Source organism: Carica papaya, chromosome 3, assembly GCF_054855325.1.
Source record: "Carica papaya isolate Zhongbai chromosome 3, ASM5485532v1, whole genome shotgun sequence".
Lineage (NCBI taxonomy): Eukaryota > Viridiplantae > Streptophyta > Magnoliopsida > Brassicales > Caricaceae > Carica > Carica papaya.
The window spans coordinates 9,048,789-9,061,208 of NC_142311.1; the positions used below are offsets into that span (position 1 = coordinate 9,048,789).

General features: G+C 35.8%; 3 protein-coding genes across 15 annotated transcripts; 1 reads left to right on the forward strand and 2 right to left on the reverse strand.

Annotated features, from left to right (window-relative positions):
• Window positions 1-259: 259 nt before the first annotated feature.
• On the reverse strand, window positions 260-2,412 carry LOC110811569 (uncharacterized). 3 transcript variants are annotated; one of them, XM_022038102.2, is made up of 7 exons: window positions 2,098-2,412; window positions 1,753-1,899; window positions 1,569-1,645; window positions 1,395-1,434; window positions 1,105-1,162; window positions 877-994; window positions 260-786 (listed from the first exon to the last, which is right to left on the reverse strand). In XM_022038102.2, exons 2-7 carry the CDS (start codon window positions 1,868-1,870, stop codon window positions 355-357), a joined length of 843 nt encoding a protein of 280 aa, XP_021893794.1. In that variant the 5' UTR covers window positions 1,871-1,899; window positions 2,098-2,412; the 3' UTR covers window positions 260-354. The 3 variants fall into 3 exon arrangements, with proteins under 3 accessions (XP_021893794.1, XP_088071668.1, XP_088071666.1); XM_088215542.1 differs by lacking the exon at window positions 2,098-2,412 and having other exon boundaries at window positions 1,569-1,639; window positions 1,753-2,091; XM_088215540.1 differs by lacking the exon at window positions 2,098-2,412 and having other exon boundaries at window positions 1,753-2,091.
• A 2,088-nt stretch (window positions 2,413-4,500) lies between these two features.
• Window positions 4,501-10,717, reverse strand: LOC110811587 (fanconi anemia group F protein (FANCF)). 11 transcript variants are annotated; one of them, XR_015817714.1, is made up of 11 exons: window positions 10,156-10,717; window positions 9,716-9,814; window positions 9,121-9,602; window positions 8,124-8,325; window positions 7,606-7,776; window positions 6,556-6,656; window positions 5,906-5,974; window positions 5,607-5,647; window positions 5,160-5,272; window positions 4,905-4,998; window positions 4,501-4,806 (listed from the first exon to the last, which is right to left on the reverse strand). XR_015817714.1 is itself a non-coding variant. In XM_088215552.1 (10 exons), exons 1-9 carry the CDS (start codon window positions 10,321-10,323, stop codon window positions 4,925-4,927), a joined length of 1,407 nt encoding a protein of 468 aa, XP_088071678.1. In that variant the 5' UTR covers window positions 10,324-10,717; the 3' UTR covers window positions 4,501-4,806; window positions 4,905-4,924. The 11 variants fall into 11 exon arrangements, 3 of the variants coding, with proteins under 3 accessions (XP_088071678.1, XP_088071677.1, XP_088071679.1); XR_015817713.1 differs by having other exon boundaries at window positions 5,607-5,664; XR_015817719.1 differs by lacking the exon at window positions 6,556-6,656.
• A 66-nt stretch (window positions 10,718-10,783) lies between these two features.
• Window positions 10,784-12,274, forward strand: LOC110811588 (Glutathione S-transferase family protein). Its single transcript, XM_022038127.2, has 3 exons — window positions 10,784-11,538; window positions 11,608-11,857; window positions 11,930-12,274. The coding sequence occupies exons 1-3, from the start codon at window positions 10,784-10,786 to the stop codon at window positions 12,086-12,088; spliced, it is 1,164 nt and encodes a 387-aa protein (XP_021893819.2). The 3' UTR covers window positions 12,089-12,274.
• The last annotated feature ends 146 nt before the right edge of the window (window positions 12,275-12,420 follow it).

Genomic DNA, 12,420 nt, shown 5'->3' on the forward strand with positions numbered 1-12,420 from the left:
AAGATGTATGTATCATCTACACCATGTTGAATAAAAATAGTTTTAAATATCATTTAATGCTACATTTTTCTTAATATATAACTAAATGAGTTATTACAATCATCTTCAGACATGAATGAAACTTGAAGCAAGAACAGGTGCTCTGGATAGATAATCATAATTGGTTTAATTAGAATTTCATAATTAGTTTAACTAGGATTAATTAAATAGTGTATTTCAAATTCCATCAAATTTCATTCCAAGCAGAATTAGAGATTAATTTCACGTAAAAAGAAAATTAATTTTATTGCACTTCATATTCTGTTTATATGTACTAGTATCTGCATTGCATCACACCAGAAACTAAAATCCCATCTATGGAAAGTTCTTCTTTTCAGGATCCTTGCAAAACTCAGAACATAATAAGCCGAAAGCAAAGATGACAGGCCACACAGATATCTTAATAGGATTATTAACATGGTGGCTTAAAAACCCATAATTAATCGCTGCAAAGATGAACTGAAATCCAGCACAGGTTAAACCAACGATATCTGTGAAAGTACCAAATCGCATTTGACTTGAAGATGGATAGTAAAACCAAGATTTCCTGCCTCTCCATCTCCATGTTACTTTTTGGCGTCTACCCTTGAAAACGAGCTCAATGATGCAGATGAACATGGCCACGAAAGATATCGACATGCCAATTAGTGCACACCCTGGCTTATCAGAAGACGAAAGTTGATCAAAAACAGCTGCCAGAAGCTCCAACACGAAGTTGGCAATAGCAAAGAGATGCTCCAAAGTTGCCTGCAAAAATAAAATTAGAAACTCAAATGACGAGAAGCAGAAGTCAGCCACATATTCAAATTATGTAAGAACTCCGATATTATCATTTACCTTGGACAATTTGAAAAATGATACTTCTGTCCTTTCTGCATTGACATTTGTTACCTCTATGGTAATATATTCCTTTTGGCGGATATAATTTTCTGCCGGGTTATTAGAACCGCTGGGACTGATATGATGCACATTTGACATGATTATGTATTCCCTCTCAGCCATTAAACATATTCTATCTAATGGAAAAACTCTTCTACATATCAAAATATATAGAAATTTACTTACATTATCAAGTGATTAGATGTTATTTTTTCAGCAGGATAAGAGATTTTCATTGAGGGTGCTGCAATATTGTTGATAAACTAATAAGCATACGGATTAGTCAAAATCTAATTCAAGAAAGAATGACTCATTAGTATATCGTTAGAGCTTCAGTGATTAATTTGGGTTTAGTCTCAGTAAAAGTATAGTTTGTTTCGGGTAAGTTAAGTATCTTTAGTTAGGGTAAAACAATGTGTTAAAAACTCGATTTTTTTATTCACTAAGAAAAAATAAAGAGGAATAATCTTGTATACCTTCTGATACTCCTGAGACTCTCTTCACTGTCCTATACATCTGTAGTTCAAGTAGCAATAAAGGATTTATAAAGATTAAGCAGCAGACTATGGCACAGCTAGGTTGAAACACACTATAATATTTTGCAGAGGAAAACCTCATAGAAGAAGAAGAAGAAGAAGAAGAATATGTACATGCAAGTGGCTTTTAACATGAGCAAGGGTCAAATCCTTCACATTCATGAGCTGCAGAACATCTTTTGGAGCTGCCCCTGGGAATCAGTTTTGTACAAGTGAGATATACACAATGCATATATAAGGCCTATTGACCTTCATGACAGAAAAAAAGAAATGATATGGAGAAAGGAGGATCACACACTTTCAGGGCCACCAAGAGCATTAACGGCATTCACAAAGGCACTGTGAAGTGTTGTAGTCCATCGAATACGTGGCACTTGTCGCCTGCAGGCTTGGGTAGATTGTGCTGTTCGAGACATCTACAGCCAAGGTGAGAAGATGATCTCCACTGAGAAAGAAATTTGGGAGAACAATGTTCATGTGCGCAGGTTCAAACACATAATATTTGTGAAGTTAAAACAGTAGCAAGTGAATTTTAACACAATGGATGGTCAAGTTCTTTACATTGATGAGGTGAAGAACACTTCCATAACATGTATAACTCAGGTAAGAAAATTTGAAAAAATAAAAAATAAAGTTCATATACCTGCAAGTGGGGTTTTTTTTTTTTTTTTTTTAAGTTTTCATGCCAGTGCAGATGTGTGTGCGTTTGTATGTATATATACATACATATATAGATAGTATCTGTATTTGCTTCCATAAGTTTGCTTGGAAACTTCAAAGAAATTTTCCCTAATGGAATAAGGCAAAGACTTGAACAGATGAAAGGAGCCTGCTTTATTAAAATGGATGGTCTTTGTTCCTTTTTTTGGTGTTTGACCAACCTTTAGATCTTTAGTTTTTGAAGTGGGAAATGGTAAATTAAACTTTGATTAATTTGATGGAGTGTGATAAGGCTTCTTTAAGGATTTAAAAAATATTGGGAACAAATTTGCCTATATATATATATATATATATATATATGTTTAGTTTTCATTTCCCCCCCTTTTAATTCCAAATTTTCTATTTTTTTTTATAAAAAAAAAAAGGTAAAAATGGTATGTATATATAATTTATTACAAATAATTTAATGGTAGATTATCATTTTAGAGGGCAGTACCTGAAAATGTGTTTCATTGTGATTCTTATTTGAGTGAGAGCCAATTAAAGGGGAGATTAAATTCATAATTCTTATCTTTTAAAAATAAATCATAAAAACACCATTTCCAACTCAATGACACACAAAATCCACCATTTAAAAGAACCTTAACACTTGAAAACCCTTCTTTTCCACACAATTGATTCCCAAAATCCCCAATTACAAAACTTTTTTAAGTGTTAATATTTCTAGCTTCACCACAAGATTATCTTCAACAAATTTTCTTCTCTTAAATGTTTCAATGAAAGAAGCTTGTGTTCCTATATTAAGAGTATGCTCTTCTTAATTTCTACAATTCCTAAAATTGAAGGGGGGAAAAAAAAATCAACACGGTTATTTGTAAAAATCACCACAGAGAATATGAATCAGTTTCAAATTATAAAGTCTTCTGATATTCATGAGTGTGAGTCGTAATTTTACTCCAAACCAATAAATACAATAAAAAAATGATTTGGAGAATTTAACATTCAACCAAACCATTAGAAATATATGCGACATTTTGTCTCCAAAATGTTAGTATAATTTTGAAATTTCGAGTTGTGATATTTTAAAATTTATTCTATAAATGAAATAGTATGATATGGATCAGATAACACATCTAGTAACAAAAGATTGTATTATACTAAATTCGAGATTAAAATAAAGAATTAGGCGGTAATAATAAAAAAATATTAGATAAAATTAATACTGAAAATAAGAATGATAAAAAATTAATTTAAAATTTAAAAATTATATAAAATATTTTAAAAAAAATTGTCAACCACAAGTACATTTAATAAATGAGATAAGAGACAAGTTTATTGTCAATAAATTATTTTGTAAACCTATCAAGTAACTATAAGTATAAGATCATATGAAAATAACTTGTAACTCATAGAAGCTCTCGATTATATTTATTGTGTGCTACCACAAGAGCACATAAAATAGCAAACGCACGAACATAATATTGAGTTCGTTAGTAGACCCTTATTATGGCCCATGTCATCAACTAAATCCTTCATATAGAAAACAAGCAAGAAGATCAAAAAAAGGAGGATCCAAGATCTTGAAAAACAACCGCAATCACCAGGCTATTGAGGTGTGCGAAGGTGTTATAGATTTGGAACTAAGGGCCATAAAATCATATTATGAAAGAAATCTCGAACAAGCAACAAGTCAAATTAACAAGCTTACTTCAAAAGGGTCGAACAAGGAGATTACAAGCAGCAAAAGATCTTGATTTGGCGCTCCTACTATAAGTTAGAACTTAACTCTATTCTTTCTGTTTGATAAAAATTTAATTCATTGCGTATATAACTAATAGAGACCAATCGGACACATCACAAATTTGACTAGCTTGTTATATCACCTTGTATATTCCATTAGTTTAGCTTGTACAATCACTAGACTTCAAAATTACCGAACATATTTATTTAGTGTCACATCACAAACACAAAGAACAACCAAGAGAAGAAGTTGAAAAGAGGAAAACCCTTTGTTTCCTCTCTGAGGTTCCTGTTGTACTGAAGAAAAAGTCAGGAGATTGTCTCGCCTAAGAGGCTTGTCAAAAAGTAATCGTATGTGGAGCCAGAGGCATTAACAATTAAGGTTTTGAAATTTGGTATCATCCACCCGAACCAAGACGATTAGGCGTTAGAATTTTTCAAACGGGGAATTTTGAGTGTCATCTACCTGAATAAGTATTTCGGGTGTCATAAATATTTTGGTTAATTTTGATTTTTTCTTCGGTCGCTTGGCAGCCCAATAAAATTAAATTGGGTGGCATGTGGCTGATTTTTCATTTAAGGCAACGTGTTCATCACGGATATTAATGATTTGAAATAATAATATATAAAGTTTGGAGACTGAAAATTATAAAAAAAAATAATTTTAAATATCAATCAAAATTTAGGGACTAAAAATACTATTTATCGAAAGAACGATATATTAAAATTTTCAAATGGCAATAGATCGAGGGATGGATCATTTATAACAGAAGTATATGACTAAGATACTCTGCCACTCCATCTCCCTATAATGTCACTTTTTTCCTTCCATCCTAATAAGCAACCTCAGCGGTACAAGTTGATGAGGATGGCTGGCTGCTACGAAGATATCAATTTACCAACCCTTTCTTTTCATGACCGGAATTCAATGAAGGAGAATATTCGAAACCCACTGATAAATTATGTGCAAAATATCAGCACAAATGTTGTGGAAGTAGTCATAGAAGACATAAAACAGAAAATCAATTCATATGGAACAGAAATTCTTACTGAAACCAGCATGGTAATGCTCAACTGCTGGACATTAGATGGTTGGCACAAACATGAAAGATGTAAAGGCACCATATTCTCTCATGGAGGTCACCTGAGAATACATCAAAATTTAATTGGTTTGAGAGGTTTTGCAAACAATTTAAGAGTGATCATATCATATTAAGGCATTAGCCATAAAAGTGTAGAGATAAAGCATATCTAAATGGTTCAAGGATGAGAATCTAAAATGGAATAAGCAAAGTTGTTTGGTGCCTGATCTCCTTGTGCATGATCACCCATGCATGCAATCGTTTCCAATGAGGATAGTTAAGAAAACAGTTAGTAGAAGAATCCGTGTAACCAAGACTCTACATCTTGGTCCAATTCTGCAAAACATGCATAAAGGAAAAGAATATAACTCCCCTTATTTTAACCGCGAGAATATCAATATCAGCTTTAGAATGAAGAAACTGTTTGCATGGCAGAAAAGCATTATCTTATTACATATTTTTCTATTCATGTCCAAGCTTAAGCTGGAGTTCAACCCTCCAAGAATGTAATATCGTTGGGTCTACTTGCTATATTACTATAATATCAACCAAAAACAGACGACATATTACATTGTCAAAACAAAAGAAATAAGTGAAAAATCATGGATCCAGCAGAATAGGTGAGCCTATAAAAAGAAATAAACTTGCAGCAGGAGCTCAATATACTCACAGACTGTGTGCATCCCTTTATCTTGGATTGAGCTGCTGCATCTGCTAAAAAAAACACACTGCTAACACACATGGAATTATTGCTTAAAATGCATTAGAAATTCCACTTGATATTAAATAAGGCTATAGTCTATGTTGATTTGATTCAACCTAGCACATCATACTCCATCATTTATCAAACACAGGTCTCAAAATATGTTCTTCAATTTTGGTAAACAAAATAAAAGTCAAGATGATTGTTAAATTCTAAGTCACCTTAAAATTTTTTCTTAAATAAGAGATAAGGATGTGAAACTGAACCTTATTGCTGAGGAATCCACTTTCAATTGAGTCCCTAGTTCAGATAAGTACAACTTAAACAAAGGAGACCTGCAAAACCAATTATGGCCATCTTTGACTTAGAAACATAAGGAGCCAATCATGCTTCCATGAGTTAATGATGGTCTTGAAAATCAGAAGTAAATATTCCACCAAAACTGAATGCAGTGGGTATAACGAAGCATCAAACAGTCATCCACATCTAGAAGAGTGACAAGTCAAGCTTTCTTTATCCCGAAGACAAGGATATCATGTGTATCTGTAAATCTGCTTCTTTTGACGTAGTGTTAAAGGGCAAGGCAACTTGTTTTAGATCTACATTTGAACTTCTTGTAAAAGTTCAATTCCTATACGTATTAGTATCTTCAGAAAAATCTCTAATAAAGTAGAATTATAATAGACTTCCATAACTGAAGATCTTCTCTTTTTATAAAACTGATTTTTATTTAGTTTCCTACTAAAACTCTTCCTAATATTCTCTTGTATATATTCAACTATTCTAAATTAGATATCATAAATAAAAACTCAATAAACAGAAAATTTAATAACTTTTCAAAAAAATGTGCTCGTACAGTTCTAATTAACAAAACTTATGGCACACCAAAGAATTGCACAAAGAATTAGAAGATCACCCGGTTGGAATTGCAGCTGCCACAAGGGCAGGGGAGAACTTCCATAAGCAATGAAGTTGATCACCCAAGAGTTCAGTTAGATGCTCAATAATACCATACTCCTAATTAAGACAAGCAGAACAAATAATAAGGTGCGAGATTTGGGGCCAAAATGTGAATTTAACAACCAACTGTGACAATTCAGATAGAAATATCAACAAACAAGGGATTTGTTCACTGTACAAAGACAGCCACATCAAGTGGAATACTAGTGGGAGAACAAAGGGATCTGGAAGGCAGCTCGAAGTAGCAAAGTTACACCCCTAAACCACATCCTGCAGCGTTGGAACATGTATATTTTCTCCATTGGTTAAACACCAACTGAAGAAAGCATCAAGAGAAATTCTTGGGAATGAGAACCTAGTAGGCAGAGTAAGGTTAGAGAGATATTAACCGATGCTGCTGTGGCACCAACGTTATGTAACTGCAGATGCAACTAAAAGTTCCTATGAGCTGGCAGTCACAAGGATCAGAACAGACCTCCGTTCCTTCAACTCAATGAAAATACTGGATACCACCTTCATCCAGCAAGTTTAGTAGAAAAGCCATCCACGTGCCACGTAGATAAGTGATTTCCCATGGGAACAGAAACTGAAACATGCACTGGGCTTTCAAAATTGTTAACCCTATTTCTGATTACAAAATGAATGATAAATGAATCTCAAATACCTTCCAATAAAATTCAGTACTATTAACTGAAGCAGAGCTTACTGACAACCACTAATAGATTATAGAAGAGTGGAAAAAAATGGATGATAATCTAATTCAATATAGATTGTCATATCAAATCAAGACAAGTAGAATGGCAAGTCATTCATATTGTTAAATTTAACATCAGGAGTAAAGAGCTTAAAGACCCATTCTTAAAATATAAGAGAGGCTACATGAAACGTGCAAGCCAATAAAACAATAAAGAAATAAAATTAAATCCATACTGCTGGTAACAAACTCCAGAAATAAGAAAATAGAAACAAGCATGGTATGCACAAATAACTCAAGCATAAGAAATACCTCTGAGTTCAGTTTTTTCTCTTCGCAGTCAAAACTTTCAGATGTTCTCATAAGCAAGTTGCATAATCCACGAAATTGCAAGGAGATAGAAAGGGGATTATAAGAAACTGACATAAAATGCCTAATTAGACAACTCCATCTACTTGCTATGCATCCAAGTAACAGGATCTCCTGTTTCATGAGATATGAGAAAGATAAAATGCTGAAGTTATACTTACGCAGTATTGATCAATTGTTTTCCATCGAAATGAAGTGACAAGAACATTTAACTTCCAAGATTCATATTTTGGGTTGTGGGAAAAGAAGAGGCATCAAATATTATAAAAAGAAAACACAGAAGAGGAGAGTATTTAGCATGTATCTCTCCCTATAGAACCTACATGGAATTGTTTTAGTTGGCTAACAACTCCTGGACCAGTAAGATTTCCAAAGGCACAAATCGAGCAGAATTTCTGAAAATTCATAGAACTAAGACAAGTGCATCCTTTTGTTTAAGCTCAAGAACTGAACCAACTTACAATTTTTTCAATCCAATCATCATCATTTCCTTCTGCAGAAATATTTAACTGACCAAACACCAGCATCCACTGAATCTTAGAGGCAGAAAATATCAACCCAGCACCAGAGACCAATCTAACAGTTCTTTTATCAAGAAAATATAAGAGATTCCTTGATTTCCATTGGTGCCACGTAGAAACATCTACCAACTGCTCTGCATTCCTGCTTACAAGTAAAACTTTGTTTAGTTCTGACATTCAAGGAAATTCCTGTGGCCTTCCAATTAGTCAACCAGTAAACTTATTCTGAATTATTGAGAAAATTCACCAAAGTATGTAATAACATTTTTAGCTTTCAGTTTCCTGGAGATTTTTGTGTCCACTCAGATAATTATGATCTAAATATAAGTTGAAACACCAGCATTGAGAGGTGGATTATTATCCCAGATAAAAAATAAACAAATTGCCAAACGTAATTTTTTAAAACGGAGAGAATATTAAGAAAACAAGCACAAATATATTCCTTTGAGATTAAGGCATAAGTATGTGATATGCATGTTACATTTACAAGTTCACAAAAAGCCAGCCAAAAGAGTATTTAACTAATAGAGTAGATCAATCTAATTTGAATATAATCTGTACTTCTCGACTATGGCACTGCCTATATGAAGGAATTTCACATTCATAACTAAATACATGAGGTAACAGTTGATATAAGCCTAGAAATACACTCCTTTCCCTATTATAAAACATAATAAAAATTTAGATGATCTTTTTTAGTGCACAAAAGAGAGAGGCATCCTCCGCCTTAAGCTGAAATGAGGAGAGTTGCAAGAGCAGTGCCATACATCAGACATGTTTGCCAAGGTTGTAATTATATTGTGTAGAAGAGGGATTTTTTTTATCTTCTCGGTAACAATAAACAAACCAAGGGGTCCCTAACAGGGAATTGTCAGCAGCAAATTTACCATTATGAGACCATATACTTGCATTGCTACGAGACAAGTCTAGTGCATACCCTTCTATAGGTAGAGCTCTTTCCTTATCACGGCTTATTTGATCTTTTAGCAAGTTGTCAATCAGGCTGCCATGTCTGATGATATTAGAAAGAACATGTAAACCTGATTCAGCTGTTGATATGCATGAAACTGCAGATTGCCTCTTCAAGAGCTCTTTGACAGTCTGTTTTGTAAAATCATCACCCTTGGACTGATCAATCATCATAGTTGTAGAATCATCTAGAGATGAAAGAGATGAGTCCTTGATGGATCCCCTCTTATCTGCCAATAAATGGACAGATGCATCCAGTAGCATCAACTTGTTGAGATATGCATTAAGACAACCATGCTCCACTTGTGAAAGCTCACTAAGATCCATTTCAATTGTTGCAGTTAGAAAAGCTCTGAGATATCCGTCACTCAGTGGCAAATTGCCAATGAAATGCTCTAAAACCAAATCCCTTCCCCTGCTAAGAGTAGCTGAGGATATATGTGAAAGACCCTGGGTTTATTAAAAATAAGACAAAATAAACCGAAAAATAAAAGTAAATAACAATCTTATCACAAGGAAGCTTCCAAATTTATAAGTTTAAGGACCAAGTTAGAATTCACAACCTGAGGGAAGGAAGGATCAGATATCATTTCAGCTAGAGCAGCATCAAGGTCTTTCACTGAATCCCGGAAAAGAACTGAGCTTTTTAAGAAACTTAACACCTTAACAATTCAAGAGAATTAAGATTTCAACCTCTTTTCCAACTAATAAAAAAGGAATGGCCGCACACGTTAAGCATTTCAAGGGAGACAAAAAGAATTCTGCTAAAAACAAAAATGAGCATGGATAGTAAAAATATTACGCAAGCTTATTTAGTTACAGATTAATATATATACATAATAAGAGAGGTACACAGAGAATGAGTGAAACAAATTTAACGTCATCCTTTGGATGTCATCACGTACAAGGACTTGTTTGGGAACTGAGTTTGAAAATAAGCAAAATCCAAAATTCTCATAAATTTTTTTTCTAGCATGAGGGGAAAGGAAGAGAAAATACTGACATTCTCAAAGAAGAGGCCCCATTGAAAGGCTTTGATGATATTACGAGCATCCCAGTGAGCAAGAAGACCGGAGGACTGATAGCCAGATGCCAAAATCAATATATCAACAAATCCTTTAACTAGCTTCACCATCTCTTCTAGGGATATCTCAGGATAATTCCATCCCATTTTTAACTTCGATTCAACAAGGCAAGGAGCAAAGCTGAAAAAGTTATACCTTCAAGTTTGATTTCAGATGCTTCGAAACTGAAATCATTGTAAAAGTGCTTAAGAGGTTCAATCCAAGCCGATTGAAGACGGCGAACCACTAGGTTGAGGAGACATGAACGACGCCGTTCTCGTTACCGCAGTGGAAAAGCTCCGATGGCGGGCTTCAGAGTTTTCCCGCCCTGGATGTGTTCATTTGATATTTTATTTCCCATTATGTTAGACTGAAACCATATATCCACTTAGAAAAGACGACGCCGCTTTTTATTTTCTTCTTAAACCTGAAACGACGCCGTCTTACCCCTTCTAAGATTTTACAAATTAAAACGCACCGCATCCCTCAATACCGGATTGGTTGAGCTCAGAGAAGTTGCAGTATGGAACGGGAAGAAGCCAGTTACCAGACTCGATAAGGGAAGCCATGGCCTGCATCACTTCACTGCTCAGCTCCCTACCTTCTTCCCTGCCCACCAAAACGAACTTCTACCCGCGCCGCGGCAACCCTAGAATGTCTCTTAACCAGGAACGAAACCCTACCATCCCCAACACCATCACCAAGCTCCTATGGGGTCCCTCGCTCCCGCCTGGCCTCCTCATCTCCACCGTCCGCTCGGCCTGGAACTCGGCGTGGCACCTTATGATGTCCCAGCTTGCTCCCTCAGATCCTTCCGGTGCTTACTCCAGACCCTCTTCCAAGTTCCGCATAGACCCGACCCGATTCTCCTGCCGAAGTCTCCACCTCTATGTTGGCCTGCCATGTCCGTGGGCTCACCGGACTCTCATAGTCAGAGCCCTCAAGGGGCTCGAGGACGCCGTCCCCGTCTCGGTTGCGGCACCGGGACTTGACGGGTCATGGGAGTTTCAAGAGGTCCGAAGCGGGGAAAAGGGTGTAATCGCTCCGAGTAAGGATAAGGCTAACGGTTGTAGAAACTTGAAGGAGGTTTACGGGAAGACAAGAGGAGGATATAATGGGCGGTGCACGGTGCCGATGCTTTGGGGTGTGGAGAAGAAAGAGGTGGTGTGTAATGAAAGTTATGATATAATCGAGCTGTTCAATTCGGGGATGAACGGGTTGGCCCGAAACCCGGATGTGGATCTTTCTCCACCGGATTTGAAGGAAAGAATTGGGGAATGGAATCGAGTGATCTATCCAAATGTAAATAACGGAGTTTACAGGTGGGCAGTTATCAAAACTTCTGATATGTTGTTTCAAGTGATTGATGATGAAATTTGATGTGGTTGCAGATGTGGGTTCGCGCAGAGTCAGGAGGCGTATGATAAGGCAGTGAATGATTTGTTTAGTACACTGGACATGATAGAGGATCACCTGGGAAGCTCGCGGTACTTGTGTGAAGACAAACTGACGCTTGCAGATGTGTGCTTGTTCACGACGTTGATCAGGTTTGATCTTGCGTATAATGTGTTGTTCAAATGTACGAAGAAGAAGATCGTGGAATATCCAAATATTCATGGTTACATGCGTGATATATACCAGGTACTTTGTTCAATTTTACCATTTTTTTATTTATGGGTTGAGTTGATTTTATCTGGGTTGGTTGATTGACAGATTCCAGAGGTGGCGGATACTTGTAATTTTGGTGCTATAGTGCATGGGTATTTCAGAATTCTGTTTCCGCTAAACCCAGGTGCCATTCAGCCAATCATACCTTCCGCTTGCGAGCACCAAGCCCTCTTGAAACCTCACAACAGGGCTTCTCTTCCATGACCATGCACGTGTACAGATCCCAGATGCATATGCATGTATATACCTCGGATCGTAGCCACTGTTCGACGTGTATAAATTTTGATGAACTTTAAAAAGCTGATATCGTAATGTAAGTTTCTTTTTTAGGGGATGGGAGAAAGAATTTGAACCCGAGCTGCTAAATTTACGAAAAAGAATATTGAATCATTGAGGTTGATGCTTTTAGAATTACCCAAAACAAGGCACACTCAAAGCAGGAAGTGTTTTGCATGATACAACCTGCATTAACATGGCGTGCCCAAAAGAAGGGTAACCTAAAACACATGATAGAACCACATCATACATAAAAGCAG

Excerpts from the sequence above, each read along its gene's own strand:
- LOC110811569 (XM_022038102.2), bottom strand. The coding sequence starts at position 1,870 with ATGTCTCGAACAGCACAATCTACCCAAGCCTGCAGGCGACAAGTGCCA. Across the intron at positions 1,646-1,752 it reads TGCTCTTGGTGGCCCTGAAA|GGGCAGCTCCAAAAGATGTT; the intron begins GTGTGTGATCCT and ends ACTGATTCCCAG. Across the intron at positions 1,163-1,394 it reads AGTCTCAGGAGTATCAGAAG|CACCCTCAATGAAAATCTCT; the intron begins GTATACAAGATT and ends ACAATATTGCAG.
- LOC110811587 (XM_088215551.1), bottom strand. The coding sequence starts at position 10,323 with ATGGGATGGAATTATCCTGAGATATCCCTAGAAGAGATGGTGAAGCTA. Across the intron at positions 9,603-9,715 it reads CTGATCCTTCCTTCCCTCAG|GGTCTTTCACATATATCCTC; the intron begins GTTGTGAATTCT and ends TAATAAACCCAG. Across the intron at positions 8,326-9,120 it reads AGAGCTCTACCTATAGAAGG|GAATGCAGAGCAGTTGGTAG; the intron begins GTATGCACTAGA and ends ACTTGTAAGCAG.
- LOC110811588 (XM_022038127.2), top strand. The coding sequence starts at position 10,784 with ATGGCCTGCATCACTTCACTGCTCAGCTCCCTACCTTCTTCCCTGCCC. Across the intron at positions 11,539-11,607 it reads GTAAATAACGGAGTTTACAG|ATGTGGGTTCGCGCAGAGTC; the intron begins GTGGGCAGTTAT and ends ATGTGGTTGCAG. Across the intron at positions 11,858-11,929 it reads ACATGCGTGATATATACCAG|ATTCCAGAGGTGGCGGATAC; the intron begins GTACTTTGTTCA and ends GTTGATTGACAG.